The 27,101-nt window shown below is 43.5% G+C and overlaps 1 protein-coding gene across 6 annotated transcripts in view; it reads right to left on the bottom strand.

The window, feature by feature from the left end:
- Positions 1-370: 370 nt before the first annotated feature.
- Positions 371-27,101, bottom strand: part of bicd1a (bicaudal D homolog 1a) — a 36,706-nt gene continuing 9,975 nt past the window's right edge. The window contains exons 2-10 of one of the 6 annotated variants that reach the window (XM_030426209.1): positions 15,975-16,187; positions 12,575-12,727; positions 10,933-11,430; positions 8,268-8,660; positions 7,425-8,186; positions 7,115-7,266; positions 6,800-7,010; positions 4,034-4,119; positions 371-2,602 (exon numbers count right to left, since the gene is read on the bottom strand). In XM_030426209.1, the coding sequence (XP_030282069.1) occupies positions 2,482-2,602; positions 4,034-4,119; positions 6,800-7,010; positions 7,115-7,266; positions 7,425-8,186; positions 8,268-8,660; positions 10,933-11,430; positions 12,575-12,727; positions 15,975-16,187 (2,589 nt within the window). In that variant the 3' untranslated portion in view covers positions 371-2,481. Of the gene's footprint in view, positions 4,120-6,799; positions 7,011-7,114; positions 7,267-7,424; positions 8,187-8,267; positions 8,661-10,932; positions 11,431-12,574; positions 12,728-15,974; positions 16,188-27,101 lie in introns of all 6 variants that reach the window. The other 5 variants (XM_030426210.1, XM_030426212.1, XM_030426214.1 and 2 more) reach the window with 5 other exon arrangements.

Raw genomic sequence — 27,101 nt, 5'->3', positions numbered from 1 at the left:
ATTATGGAAAAAATGGTCAACTGTCAAAGGGGTTTTCAAACAAATAAAGGGAAGAATATTGCTGTAAACGGCTGCTTCTCACTTTTCTCTTTACCAAAGCTACCTGTGGCTGTAGCTGCAAGCATTTGTTAGCTGTGCAACAAGCCATTTTTTCACATTCTGTCAAGGTGTTGGTGGATTTCTACATTTTTTAACTTAAATCATTACATGCATATTACATAATGATCCCAATATAGCACATTGACCACATATGAGGTTTAGACATTGTTTTATTTCTGACATTTTCATCTATTGTGTGTTCTCTGTGTGGATGCATGGATACAGGTACTAGGTAATTTGATGAGTTAAAAAAACAGACACAAACACAAAGTCACATACAAATCCAAGGGCAGGTCTTTTATTTACTTGTGAAACCAATTAAACACTGTTGTAGATGGTGGAGAAACTGTCAAATCCACTGTAGTACAGCTATCATTCTTTTTAAACCAGTTTTTTTCCAAGTTTTTTTTCTTTCTTTCATTGCATTAGTTTCTCTCCATCCAATGCTATATTGTGCAAACAAACCAAGAGAGTTAGCTCACTGACGAGCCTGCACGGGTACAGAAGCTACTTTTGGACCACAAACATTTTCATCACTCTGTAGTTGCAAATGTAACAATCTACACTGTTAACAAAGACAAACCCAACAAATGTACACACTGAGAACAGAAAGAGTCCACTCATTCATTGCTGATGTAACAGATATGCTTTTATCTGTCGTTACAACACTATACTGGCTATGTTATTTCACTTGATCCACTTCATCTCCATCTGTAAAAGTATGTATTCAGTGCAGTGAGGAGAACATTAACTTTAAAGACATTATGATGGTATAACGACAAGGAGATGGGACTTCAATTATGCAACGTACGCTACACATTACATCCATCTCGGTTTGACGCAGCCCCCACTCCTCTCGGATCGAAACAGTGTTTCAAAACGAAACAACGTCTTGAAAGCATCTAATGACAGTAGTGCTGTAGCAGTGTCTCCATTTTGTTTGAGCAAGCTGGGGACACTCCTGCTGGCTTGCTCTTTCTTGTCAGCCTGCTGGTTAGTTCATGGTGACAGACCGATTGATTAATCTTAATCGAATCAGTCCGCGACCCGTGCTACTGTATTGCTATAATGCATAGTGCATAATTGTGCTTGGACAGTACTGCATACAGTTTGGAGGAAGCATGTAGAGACACTGAACATGGAGACGGACAAGTGTAGCTTGGGATACTGAAAATATCAATTTGACTGACATTTCTGTCACTGCAGGAGCAACTAAGGTAATAGTAACAGTTTTTCTGGGCTTGTGACCGAGCTCACGGAGAAAAGAGAGAATACTTTATGGTGAGAGTACAATGCTGACATGACCGAGATGGTTACTCTAGAAGAGGCACACCTTTGGGGGTGGGGAGAAGTCCTCTGTTCTTAATTAAGGATAAAAAGATGGAGGTCAGTACACTCCACGGTCACTTAAACCTGTGCAATTCAAAAGGCAAAAAACCCAGGCCAACAGCCCTAGTCCTGATCTCAAACGCTCAGCCTCTCGTCTATCCCAGTCTCCGAGGAGATCCGGGCTACATTACAGACACAACCTTGTCGCTAGAGTCTGCTGTAAAAATAAATAAAAATCATAGGAGGTATAAAATAGTCTTTATGCACATGATTTGCAAAAAAAAAAAGATCTTTGTATAAAAAAACACAAGCATCCCAAGAAAGACTAGTGACGTTAGAAAGGTAGTTGAAATCACCCATCACCACCACCACAAGAAATAACTTTCTTGTAATAAAATGTTTACCTTCATTAGTCTGTTTGCAATGTCAAACCCAGCGTACTTCTATGTAAAAGTGGCATACGTCTTTTTTTTGGATTATCATACTGACAAAATCTATCATTTTAAATGCCGTATAGTGTGTTTAGGCCAGTTTTAAACCTGTTCTCTAGGCCAGAAAGAGCTTTTGCAGTGTAAAAGTTCTGCTTTTGGTTTTCTTCACCACAGCAGTAAAACTTGATTTCCATCTTGAAGAATGACCAACAAACACAGAAAAAAAACATTCCAGTAATAAATATCTCACAAATCAATGTGTAAATAAATAATCAATAGAGTAAATAAATTATAAATAAATACTGATACGAATAAGGGAGAAGATTCCCGTGATTTGTCACTCTGGCATTTTTTGCACCTCAGTTCAGTCCTTCGATAGGATGTCACTTCCAGAAGAGAAGAGAGCGTCCTGCTCTTCGTCTGCGACCCGGGTAACCACGAGGCCTGCCGAGGGCTGGACCATGTACAGTAGGGCTTGGGGAGGATTCACAGAGTTCAGTAAGCACCAGGTTGGACTGCTAGATTTGGGGGAGTCAAATTGCGGGAACCCCCGTCTAGAGTGTCTCTGTCTCTGCATGATTCCTTTCAGACCGAGGCCGGGGCCAGGGCCGGAGCGGCAAGGTTAGGTGCCGGGGGGCTGGGGCTGCTGGGCCAGACAGTTACGAGGGTCGCAGGGGGAGAGAAGGCTACTGTTCCCGATCAGGACAGCGTGGTTTTCCTGGAGGTCTGCCAAATATTTAGGACTGTAAGAGTGCAGAGAGACAGGAGAAGACAATAAATAAGATTGAGTGAAAAAGACCAGCAATCTAAGAGCTGGACATGAGAGGCACAGTAGTTGGACGCATAAGGTCAAACCAAATCAACAAAGAAAAAAAGCCAACAACATGTGACGAGGGAAAAAGTACTGAAATGGTTTGTCTCAAGAGAAATTTCAACTTTTTGGGGGGAAATACATTTGCTTTCTTGCTGGCGACTGAAATGAGAACACCACTCTCATGTCGGTATGCTAAATGTGAAGCTACTCTTTACAGTAATTTAGCGTAGCCTGGCACAAAGAATGGCAAAAAGTGGGAACCCAGCTTGCTCCATCGTGAAAAAATCAGTCTGAACTTGACTTCCTGTAGTTTTGTTGTCATCTTGAGGATGGCAGGCAACAAGCAGAGTCTACAGGAAGTTATTGTACCCGGCCAAGAAATAGTCCAGCATATAGCCTCACCCCCCGGTAAAACACACTGTTTTTACATTTTTGTATGAACCACTCAAACTAGATATACTGTACATATACTGTGTTGATTAATGAATTTTAAGGGGCTGGAAGGTAGGTTTGTTATCTTTCGACAGAGCATGGTGAGCCGTATCCTCCAGTTTCCAATCTTTGTGCGTGGCTAGGCTAACCTGCTGCTACTGTAGCAGCTTCATATATACTGTACATTCCTGAGTTCACATCTAAAGTTTGGCAAGAAAGCATATAAACATGGGGTATTACCCAAAAAGCCAATTGTTCCTTTAAAACCACCCCAGAGACAAAAATAGGTTGTTCATATCATACTTTTCAAGAAAAAGCAATGATAACTTCTACAGAACAACAGAGGTTAGAGGAGAAAGGCTAACCAGCACGACAGAAAAACCAGACGTCAGATCTGTCAGCAGTTTCCTTGTTGCCTTGCATGAATCTCTCTGTTCGCCAACAACCAGAACTACAGGAAATCAAAATGTCTGCCATGTAAAAAGTATATAAGGGAGAAAAACACAAATCACATGGAAGGTTAATCTTGAACTTTGAATCGTGATGTTTATATATGCAGCGAGAGCATGTATGTAAAAAAATAAATGCCATGCAAAAATGCACATGCAAGGTTAAAATACAATTCCTTCACTGCCTTCGCCAGAGTTGTTATTAATTATTTACGCAGCACAGGGCTGTCACGCATAACCTGTTCACAAGTAGTAACGTAAAGTGATAGCATGCATTAATCATTAATCATGAATCTTGCAGGACAAGTATAAAAATATTAAAGGTGCATTAAATAGAATGTGATTTGCTGCATCTGCAATTTTGTGGCATTTGAAAGATAGATAGATAGATAGATAGATAGATAGATAGATAGATAGATAGATAGATAGATAGATAGATGTCAGTGAGCCTACTACTAGCCGGTTCTACAGCTTGTTACCTGCGGACTAGGGAGGCTCTCCCTCGCCTTAGTTGTGGGGAGAGTGACGGTACTGAGGCAGCAGGCTGCTGACAATCTACAAGAAACTGATAAATTAGACAAATATACAGAGTGGTGACACTCAGATTAGACAATACGACAGAGAAAACACGGAAGACTAGACAGGGGGAGGCCTTGTCAGAGATAAAGAGACTACTGCTGGTTTGCTGCTATGAAAGCTCTGATTTTCATACTTAAAGGGACAGTTCACCCCAAAATCAAAAACAAGTATTTCTCTCTTACCTGAAATCCTATTCATTCATATCATTTTTTTTTTTTTGGTGTAAGTTTTGGAGATATCGGCCATAGAGATTATTATGGAACTGGACCAAGCTTGTGGTGCTTAAAGTAAACTAAGCAACCAAAATGAAAAAAAAAAAACATTGAAAAACACAACAGCAATGTCTCCAGAAGACAATCATGCATGCATCTTGTCAAGGCGGAGTGGCTCATAACAGTGCAGGATGAAAACACTGAAGGCATACTCCTCAGCTGAGCTACAATATTAGCTTGCTTAGTTATCTAGCCTCTTGTTGATGGGAAGTGGCATTCTTCCCTCTGCGCGGTGATATGGTTGGCAGGTGGAAATAGACACTGCTTTTTCTTTTTTCTTTAATCTTTTTTTTCTATTTTTTTTTTTTCATGCTTAGGCACCAGAAGCCAACTAGCTTCTTACTACTACTACTTTACTTACTATTATTACTAGTTTATTGACAAGTATGCAGAAATCTCTATAATCAATATCTACAAAACTGCAAATCATACCAAAACAATCCAGATGAATGAATAGCACTAAAAGAAAGAAAAAAGAAAAAAACATGTATTTCTGATTTTGGAGCGAACTGTAACCTTTAAGCACCAGTCTGATCCTGGTGTATATGTTCTTATGGCACTACTATAGCACAATACTATTCATTATTTTACATAACATAGAGGATAATCATCCTTTTGTAAATTTACTTAATGTGTTTCTCTCGGGCAAGAAATCTGATTATCCTGCAGTGAAAATCGGCGTTGCACACTGCCAATGCATGGGAGAGATGCAGCGAGAGCGAGAGGAGAAATTTAAGCAAAAGAGCAGAAGAGCCAAATGGAAGTACTTGAGTATGAACTAAGTGACTGCATCTATTGCATGTCAGTTATAGCAAATGCTTGCAAAGTGTAACTAATAATGTGAACCAGTCTCATCTGACCACACTGACAGGACCAGTCTCTGCACAGCTAGACAATCAGCACTGGAGGTGGGAAACACAGAACACTGAATGAGACAGAGACATGGACACAACAGACACACACTCTTCCAAAATCCATTATTGTATTGATTTGTACAGCACAAACAGAGAAGGATACACACAGTGAGGCTAATGCGGAACAATGCTGCTCAACTCCAGATCACCTGCTGCTCACGGCTCCAGTCATATTCACGGACTCCACTCTAAGTTAGTCTTCCTTTCGGCTCCGCTTAAAAACTTTAAATGGTCTCTTGATATCTTAACGTTGTTTTCCCTTATATCTGATTATTTGAGGTAGGATACGGAAGACAAAGAGGTGTCAAACAGCATTTGACAGGGATGAGAATGGAAATGTGCTCAGACACTGACACCTGGTGTACGAATACTGTTGAGAGAGGTTTTGTCAAGACTTTGACCATCAGTGGGGGAATACATGGATGTGGTTTTAGTGTGGTAAGAGGAGAAGTTAACCGATGGAGAATCAGACATGAGGCTGAGGCACAGAGAGGAGGTCGGACTGGCTTCTATAACACTCAGTAACATACTTTAGGCCTGTCAAATGCTTTTTGACATAATGTTGGATGTGACAACAACAAGGCATGCAAGAGTGACCTTAAAGAAATATATTTTCTAACATATTATAGAATAGAACATTTTAGATAATTTACATTTGACTAAAAATGCAAAAAAAAAAGAAAAAAAAAAGACATGTAATGTACGCAGCCTGCCACAGGGAGGAGCTGTGAGTCACTGTATGCTGAGGCAAACGCTGCAGTCATTTTTTTGCTTGGTTTCCAATTCGAAACCCATCCCTGTACTCTAAAGAGTGATACATGATGTCACATTTTATGTCAGCAGTTATTAAAATGCAGAGAAATATGCCTTATAACTTTAAAAATCTGCGCAGTCCGATGTTTACACAACCTTAACAATAACAAAAGGGCTTTTCTGTACTGTTTCTGAGGATGTTGGAGCTAAAAGGTGCTCCTTCCTCCTGGGTATTTCTGCATATTCAAACCAAAGACAGGTTAAACCAGTGTTTCCTCCTCTCTGTATCCCACCTAATCCAGAGGCTTGCAGGAATTTAGCAGATATTGGTGCTGGGTGTGGAGACGATGATGAGTCATCGCCTCCGCCGAAGGTGAGGAGACACTGAGACAGGGCGAGTGGTGCTGTGAGGCGGGGACAGTTGAACTAAGTCTTGTCTTGAATAAATGACTCGTCTGACCTCTAAGGTTAGCCACTCAGGGTCTATCGTGATGGGCTGGGCGCCCAGGGGCAAACTAGGGTAACTGATGTTAGGCAGGGTTGAGTTCTGGATTGTTTCGGAAAGTGTGTCAGGGGTACACGCAGACACGGACGGGCAGGCGGTTAGCTCGACGGAGGGCGGACTAAGGAGGGTCAGGGAGGTGTTAAGGGTGTGGGTGGTGATAATGGAGGGGCTGTGGAGCCTGGTGGGGCTGGAGGGAGCTGTCAAGGTGCCTCTGCGACTTACTTTGGGCGGGCTGCTTCTTATCTTGGGCACTTTAGCGCCACGGCCACGGTGGGTCTGCTCTTGGTCAAACTCCAGGTCCTCCAGCCGTTGGGTCAGGGCCAGCTTCTGCTGGATGGCCATACGGAGGAGGGAGTTCAACGTTTTCTTCTCATCCTCCGCTGCCGCCAGCTGCCTCTGCATCTCATCCAGCTGGGTGACATACTCATCACATCTACAGAGAAACAAAGATTTAGTTGGAGATTTCTGCAAATTCCCTGTTCAAAAGTTACAAGTTTCACTTCCCCAGCTTGCATGGCTTTCTATTTCCCCTCTCACCTGGTGGCAAACATGGCCCTGAGAGACGAGAAGGTGGCGGCATCTTCTTTCAGAGCCTTCAGCTCGTTCCTCAGCTTCATCATGGTCTCTGTCACCATCGACTTTTCATTCTCGTACTTGCTCTTCAAATTAGCCAGTGCAACCTCTGCTGTCTGCAATGACAATTTAACATTGGATTACAACATGTAGGGCCTGTTTAGATTAAGTCTGGAAATGACTGGTTTACAAGAGATATTGCATCATTTATTTTGTTTGCATGGATAAACAAATGTTCCTTGAAGATATGACCTACAAAGAAAATGATTTTCACCTGTTTATTGGCCTTCAGCACCAGTCTGAGTGTGGCTATCTGCTCTCTCTTGGTGCTGAGCAGGGACTTCAGTTTGAGGATCTCCTCCATGCACAACTCCTTGTCCTTGTCAAGCATTGGCGCCAGCTCCCTGGCTGCAGCCCTCTGCCTGGACAGCTGCAGCGAACGGTCCACAGCCCTCTGCAGGTGTTTGATCTGGTCTCTGATGATGGCGTTCAGGTTGTAGATATTCATGGGCTCCTTCCGCAGGTCCCCGCCTGCCTCTGAGGGCACCGGAGACGGGCAAGGGGAGATGCTGATGACTGGGGAGCCTGGGGGGTTGCGGGTGGGGCTGCTGTGGAGGGATGGAGGGTCTGCTGTGTTGGTTGTTGTCTCATTGTGATGGCCGTCTTTGGATGGGGAGTCCATGGGACTGCGCGGGGGTTCGGAGGAGCAGGCTGCGGATACTGCGGCGAGGCGTCGTGCCAAGCGAGGGGAGAGCAGGGCGCGAGGGTCGTCTGAGCCTTTCAGGCTGCCGCTGCGTGTGACGCGGCTCTGGCGGTAGTAGTCCAGCATGACGCGGTTGGGTGTCTCGTTGTTGCACAGACAGACGTGGTGGTAGAGCTGGGCCAGTTCCTCACTGAAGGTTACCAGCTCATCCTGTGCTGCGTTGAGCATGCCCTGGCTCTCCGTGGCTGTGCTCGCCGCTGCTCTGAGCTCTGCCTCCAGGCTCGCCACCCTCTCCCGGCTCTCACGATAATTACGCTCCAAGTGAGTTACCTGCTTGGACAAAGGCAGAAGCAACGTCATGGGATGCAAAACAGCTCGAGCCCTCCACTGAAAAAGATCTGAACAATGACAAACCTGTTCACTCAGTGCCTGGACCCTGTCGTCGCTGTGGTTGTCTCCCTGCCCCTCCACAGCCTGGTTGTACTTCTCCTTCAGGGCCTTGAGCTCCGCCTTCAGGTCAATCACCTCCGTCACTGCCACCTTGTACTTGCACTCCAGGATCTCGAACCCGTGGATATCGGGATCATGGTGGCCATTGGCTGGCGGCGATGAGGAGCCACCGTCAGGTTTCTCTCTCTCCTGTAGGTCATCTAGCTCTTTGTCTCCATTCAGACATTTCATGGCATTCATGCGCTCCGTGAGGCGGTGGACCCGGTCGCTCTGCTCGCTCAGGGCGCCCTGCGTGTGCTGCAGCTGGGTCTGAGACTCCTGCAGGTTCATGAGCAGCACAGTCTTCTCACGCTCCACCTGCAGGACGGGAAGATACACCAACACATGAGAGGCAGTCAAGACAGAGGGGGGGAATACAATGCTGCATATATGTTTAACGATACAACTGAGAACAGTGTTTTAAGTCCAAGTAAATTAGTAAAGGATATGTTCACCCAGTTTTGTAGTCTATGAAACAATTCTGGAGCTTCACGGCAGAACAGTGTTGCAGTATTCTTCTTAACAACTAAAGTAGATGGGACTTGTTTTATAATGGGGAAAAAACAACTATATAGCCATACACAGTGTAAATCCCAGTCTCAGGAAAGCTTGTAAAATCATTTGAAAATACGTTATTTACATCATTTTCTAAGCTGAACTCTTCACTATAGCTGCTAAGCTAAAAGTTTTAGTCTGAAGTACACTGTCTGAAGTAGATGCATGAGCTCGGCTACACACTAAGAGTGTAAATAATGTGTTTACTAATTAATTTGGGATCTCAGAGCTCCAAGAGACATGGATTATGCAGGATCAGTTATATGGATCCGTCTTATGTGGAGGCTCTTCGGTTTTTAGACCATTCCCCATTTGCTTCATCTGTTTAGGAGAATGCTGCAGCATTCAAGCTCCAAAAATGTTTTGCTAACTACTAAACTTCACCCGACTATCCATCGGCGAGTGAATATTCATTTGTCGGCCAACTTATCCTTTAAGTGTTATAATGTTATAAATATATATATTCTCACATAACCCTGCACTGATGTTTCCTGTTATGCTGAAAACAATCAAATTTAAATAGTAGTAATATTTAGATTCCACTGTTAAAAAAATATGGCATAGCAAGACTCCATAATTCCAATGAATAATCAGTATAACATTAAGGGGCTATTAAAGATAAGCGCAATGTACCATGCAGCCATCATCATGTGGCTTAGAAGCTAAGTTTAGTAAATACAATGATAACTGAAACCTAAGGTGGTGATATATTGCGCATGTTTTTTAACAGCGTCCACAATGAAGAAAGACAAAATTGATTTTTACTAAATTCAACTGGCAATTATAAAGCCCGAGGCTGCCGGCGTTAACATCTTTCCCAGAATAATCGTCTCCGAAGCGAAAACTGATTGGCGAGTAATTGTGTTTACAGAGAAAGGCACACTGCTCATGTAGCAGCCACTGATCTAATTTTCTATTTTCCCAGCGGAGTTAAGCGAGGGCAAAAATGTGCAGTAATTACTTAATTAGATTCCACCATGAATCCAGTCTACCTGTGACATACAAACTGTGGGCCCATGTTCATGAGTGTGTGGTATACTCAGTTGACTCAGTGCGTAAGAGACTGGAAGAGGAAGACAGTTGCTATGCTATATTATCTAAGCTCTATATTTATACTCTCTGTTCATATGGAAATAGCTTATCACAGCAGAAGGCTTGAACTATCTGCGGTATAAATGTAAGTGTACTCTGCATTTTCCCTCCGTCATCGGGCTCTATTTCTGTCTCCTTGTTTCTAAACTAAAAGCACAGTCCGATTCTGTCTCTTTCTGGCCTCTGCATCTGCTCCCCGTGCCTACTGGACGCTAATCTCCCTGACAGGGCTCCCTATAGTACACGCAAATGTCCTGCCTCCACTGCTGGACTCTTTTTGTTTTGCTATAATTTGGCTTTATTACTTCCACTAAGGCACAAGCACTTATGGAAGCATACGTTACGTAAAAACACGTGATATAGAGTTCATACGGGCTTAAATGTTCCTGTAAAAAGTGTATCATCATTATATGATTCACCAGACATGCTTTGTGTCATTATGGTTCGACCGCAGCTGTACCAGTATCTATATTCTTGTCATCACCTTGTAATTTCCTTGCTGTTAGCGGTGTCAGACTGCGACCGGGGCTGCTTTCATCAGTTTGCAAATATACGCTGAGCACAGAGAAATGTCACACACCAAACAAACTGAGATGCACGCCCACACAGAATTTAGCAAGTAGACTGACAAGACCCTTCAGTCTCCACACTGAAAACTGAAATGTAGTGTGGGAAATTGGAGCAATTCATACGCCCTCTGTGCAGTAAACTGTTTTCAATATAGGATACGAACCAGCGCTAAAGTGACTGAAATCAACTAGACAGTAAACAATGTGATGTTCCAGTGGCGTCAGTACTGACCTTTAAAAGGAACATTCATGATTAAAAAGCCCTGAACAAAGAATAAGTGCTTTCGAGCAGTCAGCACCACTGATTTTACTTTGATTATCATGGTTAATCTGATTGACTGATGGCCATTGTGAGGCCTCTTCTTATGTCCCACCTGTAGCAGCTGCTGCTTGAGCTTCTGAATCTCCGACAGGTTGAGCTCGCTGAACAGATCCGGCACAGGGTGCAGGCCTTCTCCTTTCCGCCCGGGTCGGTACTCCCCGTTCATCTTAGCCAATCCGGCAGTTGCGTGGAGGTGGCCGTTGCGACGGTTGCTGTCCTCATTGTTGCCATTAGCAGTAGGGCTGGCGCTGCCGTTGGTGCCGTTGGTTCCGTTGGTCTCCTCGGGGAACTTGAGGCCCTCAACGCCAGTGACGGTGAGTGCCAGGTGGGCCCCTGCTCCATACACGCTGTCACTCAGGCTGATGTGGTGGGCCAGCTCCTTCCTCAGATTGTTCTTCTGCTCACGCTCACTCTTGAGGGCATCCAGGGCCTCCTCCAGCTGACCCTCTGAGATGTCCTTCAGGCGTAATGCGTCCTCCAGCTGACTGTTCAGGAGAACAGTCTCCTCCTCAAGTACTTTAATTTCATGTTTGAGCCCCTCATACTCCACCTGAGGAGGAGGAGATAGGACAGACAGGAACACAACAAGGAAACATGTGATGTAATTACTTAACTCAATTCTAAAACACAAGAATCCTATTTGTTTACGGACTGACATTGAGATTGAGATAAATATCACAGTTTCACAGTGTCACAGTATAATATTACAACTAGCTCGAAACCCCCCAAAAGGATGAATTTTTGATGATTTTTTTTGTTTGTTTGTTTGTTTTGGAAAACATACAAAAGTTAAATAAAATTATCAGCAGGGTGAAGAAATAGCAGTTCTGACATTAAGATGCCTTCGTATTGTGTTGCAGAGACACTGTATCTACTGAAGTTAGCATGCTAAGCAAGCTAGGCCTGGATTTGCCTGTCCTGGTCCAAAGCTCCTGTGCTACTGGAATAAACAATAACACTCCCCTGATGCGCTGAGCTTCCATTTTGGACTGCTAGCTGCAAAGCTAACTGAGCTAACTAGCTAATGGCAGCTATATGTAATGTAGCACCAGGTAGTGGTTGCCTACCAGCCTGCTGCTATTTGTTTTATGCATGAATTTGACAGGTGGCCGATTCTTACATATTGCACCTTTTGTCTAATAAGATATTTTTGACCAGTAATCACAAAAATATACTTAGACATTATAAAAAGAGTTACCCTAGATTTTAGATCCAGTTGATATTTTGTTAGCTTTTTGGCTTTTGTTTGGTGCTTTCATACAATTTCTTATCTTAAAATTTGAACAATGCCTGTATCATCAAATATATGCAGGAGAAAGCATCATTTTTTTATTTGAGTTAAAAAAAAAAGAAAAAAGTCTTACATCGCAATAGTTAATTTCCGTTGATATGTGACCTTACTCTACTCCAGCCCATCACAGGTACTAGAAATTGGGACTTAAGCCAATAAAGACACTTTAAACTTTATGTGTAATTGAGTGGGGGATGCTTCAGGGAAACAAAGGATGATGAACAACTCGATGAGGTCACTGTGTTGTCCTGGAACTGATAAACAAGGCTATACTGGGAAATTTAGCATGAGTAATTAATCTGAACTGAGATGGCAGTCGGTGCCTCATCATTAAAGGCAATGAGACAATTTATCTTATAAATGTGTTTTGAAGTACTAAAATGGTGACAGTCTTCACACTGACCTGGCTCTGCTTGAGCGTGGACACCAGCTTCTGCAGCGTGATGTTCTCCTCCTCCAGCTCGGTGTAATCCTGGAGCAGTCGGGTCTCTCTGAACTTGTACTCCTTGATCTCCTCCCTCATCCTACTCCTCTGTAGCTCCAGCGTCTCGTTACTCTGGAGCAGAGAAAGTAGAAAAGTTGTCATAACCTTAATCCTGGCCAAAGTTTACAACTCTCCCTTTGGCTTACGATTGGATGAAGTGCAGGGTTTCATGCTGAGGATCGACATACCTATAATATATCTCAGCCCACACATACTGTGCAAACCCCCCCCTTCTGATAGCATGAGAATGAAGCAGTGAGTTTCATTATGTTAAATGCAATGAGTCAGCACCCTCTGACTCCGGACGGATCACTATTATTAGCGGGTCACCTGCTGTGCACTGATAGAAACATGAGCATATGCTGGAGCAGATAAACTGCCGATTAGAGTAATGCACCAGCCACATAATTCATAAATCTAATACAGTGGTGGCAATACAGTGACAGACCAGCGAGATCATCTCTTCTCACAGTCACAGTCACAATACCTACGAGTCAGAAATGACATGCAGAACAGGAATGACGTTCTTATCTTGAAACAAAGACCTGAAACATTATAAAACGTGAAATTTGCAGTTTACGTGCGCATGTGTGTAGCTCTCTCAATGCAGCTCCCCTGCAGCCCTCTGTGCATATGGCAGAAGTGCTGACCCAGAGACAGCGTCAGGAGTGGGTGGGTACAAGCACAGGGGGAAGAATCTCGGAGACATGAGACACATATGGCCCCTTCAGTACCTCAGTATGTGTGTGTTTGCGTATGTGTGTGTGTGTTAGTGTTTGTCAAGGGTTGGATGACTGTACTATCTGAAGAGGCAACTGGACTGAAACTAAAGACCGTTTATGATACAGTGAACCTTTTGATTTGTACAGTTGCTGACAGCAGCTCTTATACTCTGAAGCTAATGGAGCCTTAACTGCAAAGTACACAGAAGTACAGTAGAATGGCGTCTGCAAGTACAGGGAAAGATTATAATATAAACCAAATCACATTTTTAGTACAAACCGTATCACCATAAATAACCAGTCATACAATAACACACTGCTGTACAGTGCACTGTATTGTTGTTGTCTAATTACATATTCATGTCAATGCGGGGATTTACACTGAGCTGGGTATGAACTGCGCAGGATTAGAAGCCAATTATCAGTCAGTGAGGCTCTATAGAGGTCTTTTTTGATCAGGGGCTACAGCAGCCGGGGTCAGGGACAGTGCGGCACACAACGCTGGCAGCGAGCCCGCCACAGGGGCAGAACCGGGCGACTCAACCCTCATCTGGAGTTCACAGTGCAGACAGCTTTATTGGATTCGTGACACAATGGCAAATATGGCAGCGGTCCAACTATCTCGTTTTCATTCATCATTAGCACCACTGTTGCAGTGGTAACAGGGAATAAATACAAGATGTTGACACAGGACGGAGGGTACATTGACAGTGCTGATTTTTGGGTTATTGTCATTTATTTGTAAGTTTAGGCAGATGTCACAATGATATGTTTTTTTAATAAAATAACAGCACCCTAATTCGGGCGCTGTGATTTAATAAAAAACACATAATTTGTAAAAATTCCTATGTTTGTATGGTTGGGACTTCATCCTATCTCTTTTAATTATTTCATGTTATGATTGAACACAGCAAAATCAAACTTTCTCTGGCTGGATCTAACTTTCCCCATGAGTTTAAGTCTCTATAAATGTGTATGTGTGTTTGTGAAAAGTTGCTTGGAACCTGCAAAAAACCTTTTGATTAGACGCGACTTGTGACAAATGACGCTCCCAGTGTGGCTGCAACATCTGGCGGCTGCTCCTCGTTAAGTGGCCGCCGCGCAGGCAAATGAGGCCTTCAAAGAGACGAGTGCATCATCAAAGAGCCCTGATCAAGATGCCAACAGGTGACAGGTGCGAGTGTGAGAAAATAACAGTATCTCAATCGAAAATGTGGAATACCTCAGCTAACAACACAGCCTCACAACACTCCTGGTTGAATGTGGTGAATGAGTGTGTGTCCTGTGGGTGTATCGCTGGTTGTGTGATGAGAGCAGCGAGGCTCACATGTGCCGAGCTCAGGGCATTTCACTTATTCCCCAGCTTAGCACCGGATTTGCCCCCCACAATGGGGTCGTGGCCGCGGCGTCTGACCCCCGCTCGAACTCCTGCACTGCCCGACACAGCGGCTGCAGACATGTGCAGATGCACGTTCACACGTACATATTGTTTTCTCTGTGTGAGGTCTGACCCCTCCCCCCCCATCTGCCCGCCCATCGCTGTGACCCTTGGGCCTTTATCAGACACACTGACCTCATGTATGTTTATGTACATGAAGGCAAGGAAGTAAAAAAATCTGCTTAAAACAACAGAATTACATATTAATAATGTTTAGGAAGTTTCTCTAAATCCAGAGGTACATTTGTTAGAACTCCTCACAAAGTTTTTTACAACAACAGACTAAGCTGCAGATTTTTAGATTTTTTAAATCCATCTGGTGACTACAACTTTAGAAATAACTACTTATTTTGCATGCCTTAAATGTATAATACATTTTAAAACTAACAGACCAAAAATTTTTAGCATACACCAGTAGCTACATTTTTTTTTAAAGGAGACATATTATGATCTTTTTCAGGTTCAGAATTTTATTTTGGGTTACTTCTGGAATACATTTACATGCTTTAGTGTTCAAAAAACACATTAGCATTCTCGTCTGAAACGCTCTGTTTTGACTCCTGTCTCTTTAAGGCCCCCCTCCTCCTGAAATACCCACTCTGCTCTGACTGGTCAGCTCACACACGCCTGACCCAGCACCAATAACAACAACAAAAGAGCAGCTGTACTAAATCAGTTTTGATATGCTAAACTTGCCGCTAGGTAAAATGAAGCAAATGTGTCACACTGTGATTTAGTGTGATGTCACCAAGTCACGAAATGAAAGGTGGGACTACTGATGAGGTTTTTCAGGAGCAGTGTTTTCCGTGGGAGGGAGGAGCTTTGTTGGTGCAGACTCTGACCTTTTTAACTTTCAAGATTTTTTACATGCACAAGAACATCAACCACTGAAGGAAAGTGTCTTAAATAGTAGTCTTAAATTTAATACACAAAAATGACCTGCCATTGACAAGTCTTCCTGAGGGATTTTGCATTTTTATTGTATTACAATCTATACATGTAAACAACCACTACTAAAATGGGGATATGTTTACATTCCTGTGCTCCACTGTCAGATAACCCCATGCTGTTTTCTCTGATCTATCATTTGACTGGTTTCCTGTGTCTCTTTTGTCTTGTATGAAGTGATAAACCCCCTGTCTGCCGTGAACCACCTCACCTCTCGTAGCTCCTGCACGAGTGCGCTGAGCCTCTCGTTCTCCGCCTGGGCGTTGGACGCCACGGAGCGGCTCAGCGTCACCTCCGTCTGCAGCTCCAGCAGACGGCCCATGTAGTAGGCCTCCTTGCAGGCAGACTCCTGCAGCAATGTCTCCTCGTTGGTCTCCCCATCCTCTGCAACCTTACGCTGGTTGGTGTACGCCTGGCCGAAAGCCTGGGGAGGAAGAAACGGAGGGACGGTCAGAGCAATGCCCCCCCAAAAATATCACAATTTGAAAAAGAATAAAACGACCAACAAACGTCCTTTGGGAAGTCAAAATTGAAGTGACACTGATGCAAATCCTGTCATATAACATCAACATCCTAATCCAACGCGAGGGATTTGCACCCACTGGTGTGCAGAATAAATCCATGGCCACTAGGCGCACTCCTGCTGCACTTTTGACCACCGACAAGCACACTCGCAGGGCCTGTCCCTCAAGGATACCTGCTTTCTGTCTATGTGGGATGATGTTTCACTGGGATCAATAGACACACTGTTCCCATTTTCCTGACACAGGTTTTCACGGCACCGAGAGCTGACTTGCCATGATAATGGAGCCGAGGGCTTGATTGAGAAAATCAAAGCGAGCACCAACAGCAGAACAGGCCCCCCAGTACCGGACCTGAACTAGTGGTGCAACAAACGCACACAGGCACGGTGAAATTTAGAGATATACAGTTACTTCCTGCAAGGTTAAGGGAATAACACATCATTTATATTATATGAGAGTGCAATCCTGCAGTATTTCCCTGACAAGGTTGCCTCGGGTGCAGACAGGATTTCATGACTTGTAACCGAGCGCTCCTCGACACACATGCACCGGCTGCCTCAGCGGCTCGATAAATACTATGAGCCATCCTTCACTTTTCCCAGCAGATCAGCAGGAAAAATGGGTATGCTGCCCACGGGGGCCTCTGTAAGAGACAATGGATCAATACCGTCTCCCCTGAAAAATATTTTATGGTTTACAATTGCCACATGAGACTGTAAACAATGCAGCATGTACAGTTATGACCGTCTACAGGGCGCAGTTCCTGGACAGAGTTACCCGACCTGGGAGCCAATGCAGCATAAATCATAGGGGAGCCACACACTTCAGCCTAGAGTATTAATAATTCACAATGAGTCTTCCTAATCCCACCTCGACATAATAACAGCATTTTCTCTATTCCAGATTAATCATTTATAAGGTACAAGCATCTATTATTTGGAGATGATGAGAGTTTCAGTTTGTGCAGCTGCCTCTTCTTCCTGGTCGTTTTTCATTTCTCTATTTACCTCTGATTCACAAGCTAACAGGTTAAGTGAGCAGCATGCAGTACACTGAGGTCGTTTTGTCAGACAGGGGCAATTTATTACAGTTATCTACTTTCAAGCAGATCATGAATCAGTACATAGAGCATAAAGAGTATATAGAGCACTAACGCAGAGAGAAGGGGGTTATCTCGTGAATGTTTAGCCCCTATGAGCCCCTGCAAACATTTTATATAGGTAACACATAATACTAATTTTCTAGTTGCTACTTAGCCTGCGTCTTAGTTGCCTACTGGCTCTATTATTTATTAGTCATTATAAAAGCCCTTCCTTTCTACAACTCCTAGGCTATTAACTAAGAGTTATTCCTCAATAACCTCATTACTCAGAGTCTGTTCCCCATTCTGAAGTGATCTCTTGCTCATAACTTATTCACAAGCAGTTTGACAATTATCAAAAATGTATGACTAAAATGACAATTTGGGATGATTTATTTGCTGTACCGTTGCATGAGAGCGCATTAGCAGAGCCAAATGTCAGTTAATGAGCTTTATTGACCACCATCCTGTCGAATGCCACCTGCTTATTGACTACTCGACGCCAGCCAGCAGAGCCCCACTACATGTTGATTGAACAATACATCCAGTCCCTGGTCAAATGAATTTAAACGGTTGCACCCTTATCCCTTCTCTCAATATGAACCCACATTTCATCTCCATGCTGTAAATCAGGTGAATAAAGTGGAAAGGCACCGGTTCCCTGGGTAGATGGTTTTATTCAAACTCAATAAACCACCTTTGTTTCCCTCCGAATTACAAATGTTACAGTTAGCATGTGAATACCAGCCAGCAATAATCAGTTCAGCAAAACAGCTATAAATACACAGAACATTTAGCCATCCAGCCACAAACACTGCACTCAGGGGCTTGCTTTTTTAACGACTGGAAAACACTACACGCAAAATAAAAGTAGTGTATTATAATTGTCCCTCTCCTCCTCCCTCGGAGTCTCTAACCACATCTCTTTTATGTTCACACTCTTGTTCTCTGGGCCCCTGAGCCCTCCCTCGTTCTCCGGTGAGGCACAGTGTGATTGCGGTGAATGATTAAGAGGGAGGGCCTCGGGAACAAAACAGCTGATTAATTCCAAGAGCACAATGTGACTGAATGAGCTCGCGTTCTGGCTTCAGATGAGAGGCTGTCAGTGTCCGAGCGGGCCTCACGGCAACAGCTGGACCCTGCAGGAGGACGGGCGAAAAAATCTGGACCCACAGAGTCCTGCTGTCGGGCTTTTAGTACGACACAGTCGAAGGAGGGAGCAGAGATTTACCAAAAGAGCAGAGAGTGTGAAATGTGAAACGCAACAGTTTAGACTTGAGTCTTGTCCATCCCGTGCTGGTAATGTGAAAACAGAAAGGGCTCGGTTTTGTCTGAAATATTTTGGCACTCATGCCACAATAGTAGTTTTTTCATTAACTCAAGAAATATAAACAACGGCTTAATTTCACACGGGGGAAATGTGCTAAATTGCTTTGTTGCAGAGGGTTTGAAGGGAAGATGGACTCCACCGTCATGTCAACAGGCTAATTAAGAAGCTTCAGACAGAAGAAGCCAGTTAGCTTGAAGAAAACATCTACCAAGCCCTCTAAAGCTCAATAATTAACACCTTATATCTTGTCTCTCTAATCCCTACATAAACCAGAGTGTACATGCAGGATTACTTCTTGTGAGGTGAGCACGGCAGGCAACCAGCATCGATCTCACAAAGTTATGGCTCCCAATAAAAAGTCTGGCCGATTCCCTCCCTGGTGAATCTAGATCTTCTTGTTTTGGTTTTGTGCAGACACAAACAAAACAAATGTGTTAAAATCTTAGTGACTAAATGAGACAGGCTAGTTGTTTCCCCCTAACAGTCTGCTGGCTGTAGCCTTACCTTAACCACATAGAAATATTCGATCGAACAATAGGCAAAGAAAAATCTGGCCAAGCACTGTATCCCGACTTTCAGTACTCTGCATGCACCTTTCGTTCTGCCTGATGATGTGTGGCAGAAGCACACAGCAACAGACACACAGACAGGAGGACTGTCCCAGTTGCAGACAGTGATTCAGCAGCAAGTCATCCATGGAGAATCGGTGGGTCTCGGATGCGTAAGAAAAGGCAGAAGGTTTCATAACAGGCCTCTCTTATGGGCTGAGCCATGCTCCTCGAAGCCAGTGCCGTCAGAGTGGTTTGATGTTTTCAAATTTTTCTCGTTAACTGATCAAATTCTGCCCCAAACGGATAAAAAAACCACTCAAATATTCTTTATAATAAACAAAACAAATGAAATAATAAAAATTAACAACTGTATTTTGGTTCATCACAATCTTTCAATATGACATCATAGTAAGACAACATCTCAGGTGTTGACGTGTGAGCTGGACCGTAAATAGGAGGCAACGTTGTACAATTCAACCATCAAACTACTATACAATTCTGCCATCTACCTTAAAACAACAGCTCAAATAACAAAAATAGGGTTTTATCTAACTTGGTAAACTGAAACGAGCCTTGACAGTATGCCAGCTTTACCCACACACTCAAGCATAAGTGAGAGAGAGAGAGAGAGAGAAAGAGACGGAGAGGCTGCACACAATCCCAAAAAACCCAAACGAATAATGCTGTTTCAGAGTCTCCGATTGACGAACGAGTGACATTTCTTGATATACTGTATCTTTAAAGAAACTGTAATTTTCAGTGTTTTCAAAAACCTGCCCAAACCCTGTACACCTCCTCACCACTCTTCATCCCACGCAAAGTGTCCCAAAACCACCCAACTCAACTGAAATCCACCCAACGCGGCAACACTGCTCGAAGTCTGCCGGCTCCATCTGCTCACGGCTCCTCTCAAAGGAACTCACAGTGACTGACACTGAGGCTGAACATTAACGGAGCATAGTGTGCTCTGGCCCGCCCGGCGCTGTTGCACCACAGCTTCTGTTCGGCTAAAAATAACACTTCGACAGCTCTGCATTTTTCACCCTAATTACATGAACGTCACTGACAATACTGCGTGCTGTTTCATTATGTTGACGAATTAGCATTGGCCCTTCATCTGTGCCCTAATTGGCCAATGCAACACAGCTAACCAGCCAGACAACATGCGAGGAGCAATGTGGCAAATTAAAGTTTAATGCCACTTTCCTCCGGATGATATCAATATGTAGTCACTGATTGGCAGACTGTTCGTTTTTGTGTACTGAAAACCAGATAATGCATTCAACCTTGAGGCTCCTCTGCCGTCTGTGCAACAGTGGATAAAGTCCAGACAATAGAGCCCCCCTCTATAGATATTCATCCCTGGGGCCATGGAAAGAGGGAACCGACCCATCCCTGCACCAATGTGAGGGGAGGAGCGTGTGTAACCCCGAAATCCTTCCCTGACTGCTGCAGTTCCTAATGAGGAGTCAGGGGAGGACCTGTGAGGGTGCGATCCTGCATGTGTGTGTGGAAGCAGCAGGAGGAGTCTATTTTTACACCCAGGAGGGAGAAGGAGTGTGATTTATTATTGCAAACTTTCATACTCTACAAGGTCTTCCCAGCATCAGACACTGTAAAAACAAGTCTATTTATAGACACTAATGTAAAGCCAGCAAAGGACATAGACTTAATTAAATTCTAAAGGTCACAGAGCAAAGCTTAGAGCTAAACGCTGCACTTGAAATTCAAACAGAGGAGAAATGAAAAATTGACACAGGCAAGAGTAGAATTTGTGATCTATAAAAGGGTCCCTTTGTTCATCTAAATTCCAATTAACGTGGATTTTAATGACATGATCTAGATAACCTAACACCCTAATAATGACATCGACTTAATCAATTGCTCTAAATGCCCAGCTAGATATTAATTGATGCATTCACGAGAATTTTAATTGAACCACGATGGATGTGGATTAAAGACTCAAAGACTTGAAATCAATCAGTCGCTGCGAGCCATTTATATTTTCTGAAAGGAACGCATCATTTCTACGGCTCAATTTGAGACGTGACAGCTTTAAATTTGGATCACGAGAATGATTGAAATGTCAACCAGACAGCCTGCTGAGCTCTAATCCCTGCCGCTGCTCCAATATTTTGATAAGTTATGGGGGAAATCAGGGTATTAGTCAAGTCATAAGTAGGAAAATTCTTGTGAACACACACACTCACGCTGCATGTACACAGACACGCACACACACGCAAACACACACACACACACACACACACACACACACACACGCTGTTTCGTCCTGTCCAGATGGTCGACCCAGCCAACCACATCAGGGATTTCAGTACCATGGAGAGAGACATGCAGGACTGCTGCTGAGAAGCCACACAGCTGTCAGCCGTCATGACAAGAAGTGTGTGTGTGTGTGTGTGTGTGTGTGTGTGTGTGTGTGTGTGTGTGTGTCAGAGATCAGATGGACTGATAGATGTGTACCTGCATACAAGGAGATGTGTAAGTTCATTAGTTGGTATTCGGGTTAGTTGTAAATCATGCCATGCTGCTGTGTTTGAGACGGAGCCAAATAATCCATTAAAAACTAAAGACCAGCAGGTACAGAACACCACAATAGCATAAATCATAGAAGAGACGTCAGTGTGTGTGTGTCAACCTGCATTAAAAACACAGCACACTAGATTCACCCGACTCACTCACTCCTTTGGACAAACTCACGTTTGACTGCAGTACACAGGTCTGAGGAGGTGAACAGCGCAGCAGAACAGGAAGGAGGCAGAAGGGTTTACACTTCACAAACTGCTGAGTGTCTCTGGTTTGTTTATCTTAACACCAAATAAAACCGGTGATGCAGCCTTGCAAGTTAAGTTAGTGAATAACCTTTTTACATGATTTTGATAACTCTGTGTCCAAGTCTTTAAATGACTTTACTCTTCCGTATGTATTCTGCAACAGAAAGCTGAATGAAAGATTTCATTGTCCAAAAGACTCTTTATTTCAGGACTGCACGATACATATTGGACATATTGACTCAACAAAAGCAGCATTTACAAACTTTGACACCCAGTGTACACTGGACTAGACTCTTACAGCTTCTTAGAAAGAAGTACTTGTAGCCATTACCCTCAGGTGTGGGTGAACTACAGGTTATAGGAACTACTTTTATAATAATAGCTTACCATTAGAAGCAGGTAATTACCTATTAGTTATCAGAATCGGCCAAAAAAAAAGCCATGTCATGCATTCCGTCGATAATTCCTATTATTATTTCGCCAATCAACCTTTACATTCTACTATCCACTCCTCCTAACATCACCCTTGTCATCTATGTTAAGTATACCACATTGACATAGTATGAAATTTAGAAGTTGACCGATGACAAGCCATTATATGATGTTCATTGTCAACAATGAACAACATATACAACACGTCATGATATTTAGCATAAAAAAGTGTGCAGGATTTTATGGTTTGCCGTTAAATGTGAAGCTCTGATCAGCGTAAGCAGCATGCATGACTGCATGAGTCTTCTTCTTCCACTATAATAGAAAAATATCTGCTGTTCATAACCCAAGAAATTGCTCAGTTGCTCTGAACGAGAACAGCTATACAGTATATCATAAAGGGACGCTCCAGCTTCTCAGTATTGCACGCCAATAAAATAGTCAAAGCACATCCTGAATTTTAGTGTCACGTGTTGCTCGTACCGCAAATACACCGAATCTTATGTTTCCCATAATTCATCTTAATATCACCTCTTTTTTTTTTAAGACAAGCCACCTGATCAAGTCAATCTGATATCACAATGACATCACCATTATTATTTTTCTACACACTTAAGAAAGATCACTTCTGCGCCACACAAGACATTAAGCAGCTCATAGATAGCATGTTCCCGGACAAACCGAGCGCCTCTTTAAATGCAAGTAATTAAGTGTCGCACAAAAGTCAGGCTTACCTACAACAACGTCACCCAATCAGATTGTGACGTCAAAGCAAGTTTAATGCGTGCAATTCCCTCTCAGATTTCTGTATTTAGTATTCTCTGATGTACTTAAAAGCCATATCCATGATGAGCCACTGAAGCACCGGTTTATGGGATTCATCGTCCTGGCATACTTTGCCCTTTAGCAAGGACACCGAAACGTCCCCATGTGCTTCTCAGCCACAGGGAAAAGCGCCAAGTCAAGAGATCTGTCATCTATAAAAAAAAAAAACACACAAGCACATTTTTGTGAACGAGGGGAAGCTGGGTAATCGTAGCCCAGCAGGAATGGAGGTCAGTCACACCAGCACAATTAACAAACAAAGCAGAAGCTGAGAAGCAGTTACACGATGGAAAACACATTCAGCGACGTACGTCTAAATCTGAACCGTTTATTCACACACTGCACGTGGCGCGTTGTCCTGTGTGAGCTTGAAATAACATTGTGAACACTAGACAGTGTGTACAAACGCTGAAAATAAAGTTTAAATTGGCTTTGTGTGCGTTTGTGTGTACTTTAAGCGACTTGGAGTCCTCCGGTGAATCAACAGGGATGTGCACAGTTTATCATCATAAGGCTGAGTGCTCCGCTGCACCACTTAAAGCCCTCCTACTCAATGAATTACTTTCTACATAAACACAGAGCCGGGGATGATATGAATACTTTATAGATAGTTGGGAGGGGGAAATGCGAATTGCCCTGCTTTCCCTTCCTCCTCACTGAAGTGCTATTCAGCTCAGTGAGTCCTATTATTCCTCCATGACAATATGCTATTATCGTGACACTCACAAGCTATAATGCAGGATAACAGCTGAAAAAAACCCCTTAATAAGCTTTATAGAGGAAAATCCCAGCCAGTTACAGCAAATCAACAATGGTATCACATCTGTCGCCTCCTCGCCGACACTATGCGTACTGTACATGCGACGTGGCGCTGAAAGGTCTGCCAGGAGACATGTGGGGTTTAGTTAAAGAGATGTGGGCTGTTGAAGTGATTCAATTTGGCTCAAGTCTGCTCCTGATAACAATGACGCTTGGATTTAATCTCAGAATGCCTATCACTTAAGTGTGCTCGGTCTGTGCCCGGCTGAATGGACATTGAATTTGAAGAGGGAGAAGCAGCTGGGCATAAGATTTGTTTGCCTTCTTTAAATTTCTCTTTGAGTCTTTACATTCTCCCCCGCTCTCCTCCTAACTCTACTCATGAATTCCACACATTGACCCAGTGTGAAATCAAACCGTGGACCGCTCCACGATAAGCCATCCCAACACAGATCTTGAGAGACATTTTGTAAGATGGGAGTCACAATATAAAGAGGCAGACGTAGACGGATTTTCTTCTTTGTCAAGCTCTGATCAGCCCAAGCAGACTTTGAGGCACTTAAACACTGCGCAAACCAGCCGTAACTGTGTCATATGCAGCCTTCTCTCTGCTTGGTAATGTGCCCTGCGGGAGCTCATGAGCAAGTCAACCGCAAAAACACACGGCCTACCCCGTGGGCCATCCCAGCGCACAAATTAATATAAAAAAAGAATAAACACACATGGCTACGGGGACACTCCGACATGCACTTCACTGGTATTCATCCCGGACTCCTGCCGTTCATTTGTAGAGGAAGCGAGTACCAGCAGGCTGGAAGGGTAAATAATAAAAGCACTGAGAAGGAAGAGACGAGGCTTTAATGCAGAGTGAGTGCTGTGACACAGACAGTAGGAAGGATTAAGAAGAAAGCTCCACTTTGAAAGAAATGACTAGGACAACAACAAAGCATCACATTTCAGAGCATTTGGAATGAATCGTTCTTGATAAATAAATCATTAACTGATGATCAATTGTCTGTCCATTGACCAGTGAAGAAGGTCATTTATTGGTTTCAACTCAACCAGAAAAAGGCTTAAATGGGGCTGCGTATATTGAGCATTTTCATTATCCATTAACTGACCAGTTATTTTCTGATGAACTCCTTAGTTAAGTCATAAGTTTGCATATAAAAATGCAAATAACAATTACCTGAAGTCTATGCTGACAAATTGAAAGGTATGTAACGCTGCTTCAAAATCCAAACATGTTCAGTTTACTATCATGGATGGCAAAAGAAAAACATCAAATATCAAGATCTGACTGATTTTTGGAGGGCATTTTACTTTTTAAATAGCTGAAATGATTCACAGATTGATACAATTGTTGCCTATTCATTTTTTTGTGGACTGACTACTTGCTTGATCAACCATGTTATTCAGGTGTTTTACTCACGTTTTTTTTTAGCTGGAAAGGGACGTTTTTTTTTTACCAGATAGCAAAATTGTTGAGGCCCAGGTCTGGGATTGGTTCTTCAAAGGTACCCCGTTATTCACCTTTTCTTTTGCGATGTTAAAAAAACACACGAGTCTCACACTCTCATTCTCACACTGCCCATTGCTACAACAACTCTGTCTCTCAACGCCTCTGTTTTCTGTGCCTGTTTCTTTAAGCCCCTCCTGAGAAGCCCAGCCCGCTCTGATTGGTCATCTGTCACAGGCCTGATCAGGCATCGCCCACCGTGTTTTGATACTTTCACAGTATATATACAGCACCTAGACCTGCTTGTTAATCAAAAAGACAGAAATCTCACTTTTCTACACTATGGGACCTTTAAGTAATCTAACATTTGCTGTGCAGCGTCCTCTACTTCACACTTTCAGCCACACATTCTTTAATGTCAATGGGTTCTCTGTGCTGCAGCTCGTGGCAGGTGTGCTGCAGTCAGATACGGATTTAAAGAGACACTCGGTATTTTTGTGCCTCCATGTGTTTGTGTGAGTGGGGACGGGCCGATGCAGTGAAGTAAGAGCTGCCTCGCTCCCTCAGGATAGAGCCTAATAAACACAGCAGTACACTGATGCTCACCGATTCAGGAACACTAACAGAACGAACACGGCTAAATAAAAGGTCTCAGTGATCACGATCCCCGAGGTCTTACATAACAGTGCAAACGGCCTGTTTCACTGTTTTACTGACTTCTTTTTTCTGTTCCTAATCTCTCAAAGGTCAAATCTTGTCCGGAATCCTTGAAGTGCTCTCTCATTCCATCGTAATCCTCCTAAAATGACAACAGACCACTTCCATTATAATCCTTATCTAAGTACCGAGTCTCCTCAGTCATTCAAGTGTTCGGGGACTTGCCCGGGGTGAAGAAGAATTAGAGCGCTAATGTTGGGAGTGGGGAGATCGACCCACTCTGCTTCCTCTTTGCCGCACACTTCACTACAGTCTCTCATTGCTTTGTATGACTAAGTGCTATTCCATGAGACAAGGTACCCAAAGGGAGACAGGGGAAAGTGAGCTTGGACGTGTGTGCTGAGAGCAATGAGGACGGCAATGAGCAGCAAAAAGATGGAGGAGCTCGAGAGCTGATTGGTATTCTGTGTCAGTGCCAGCAGACGCACCCAGAGAGGCAGCCAGAGAGACAGAAAGACAGGAGACAGATTCGACTGATAACATTGTCTCCCATCTCTGTAGTTGGTCTCTGCTGATTAAGAGGACTCAGTCAAGCCAGACAAACACACACCACAATGGAGCGGCCGGCCCGCACACACTGACCCTCTTGGTATTGACACATGGGGGCCTCTGGGTGACTCAGTGCTTTTGTGCAGCCACAGGAGAGCCTCCATGCCAGGGCCCGCAGACCGGTGGGAATCCTCGCACTGTACAGGACACTAATGAGAAGACGCCAGCAGCAGCATTTCATCAGGCAAATGGAATTCTTTACTTCGCTCTCTTATCTCTGTCTCTGTCCTTTATCCAAACATTGTTGTTTCCTCTCATTATACTTTTTCTCTGGCTGGGATTCAATCTCTTTTTCATCAGAATAAATGTAAGACATTAG

Source organism: Sparus aurata, chromosome 8 (genome assembly GCF_900880675.1).
Source record: "Sparus aurata chromosome 8, fSpaAur1.1, whole genome shotgun sequence".
In the NCBI taxonomy this organism is placed as follows: Eukaryota; Metazoa; Chordata; class Actinopteri; order Spariformes; family Sparidae; genus Sparus; species Sparus aurata.
This window is presented reverse-complemented; position numbering and strand designations above follow the sequence as displayed.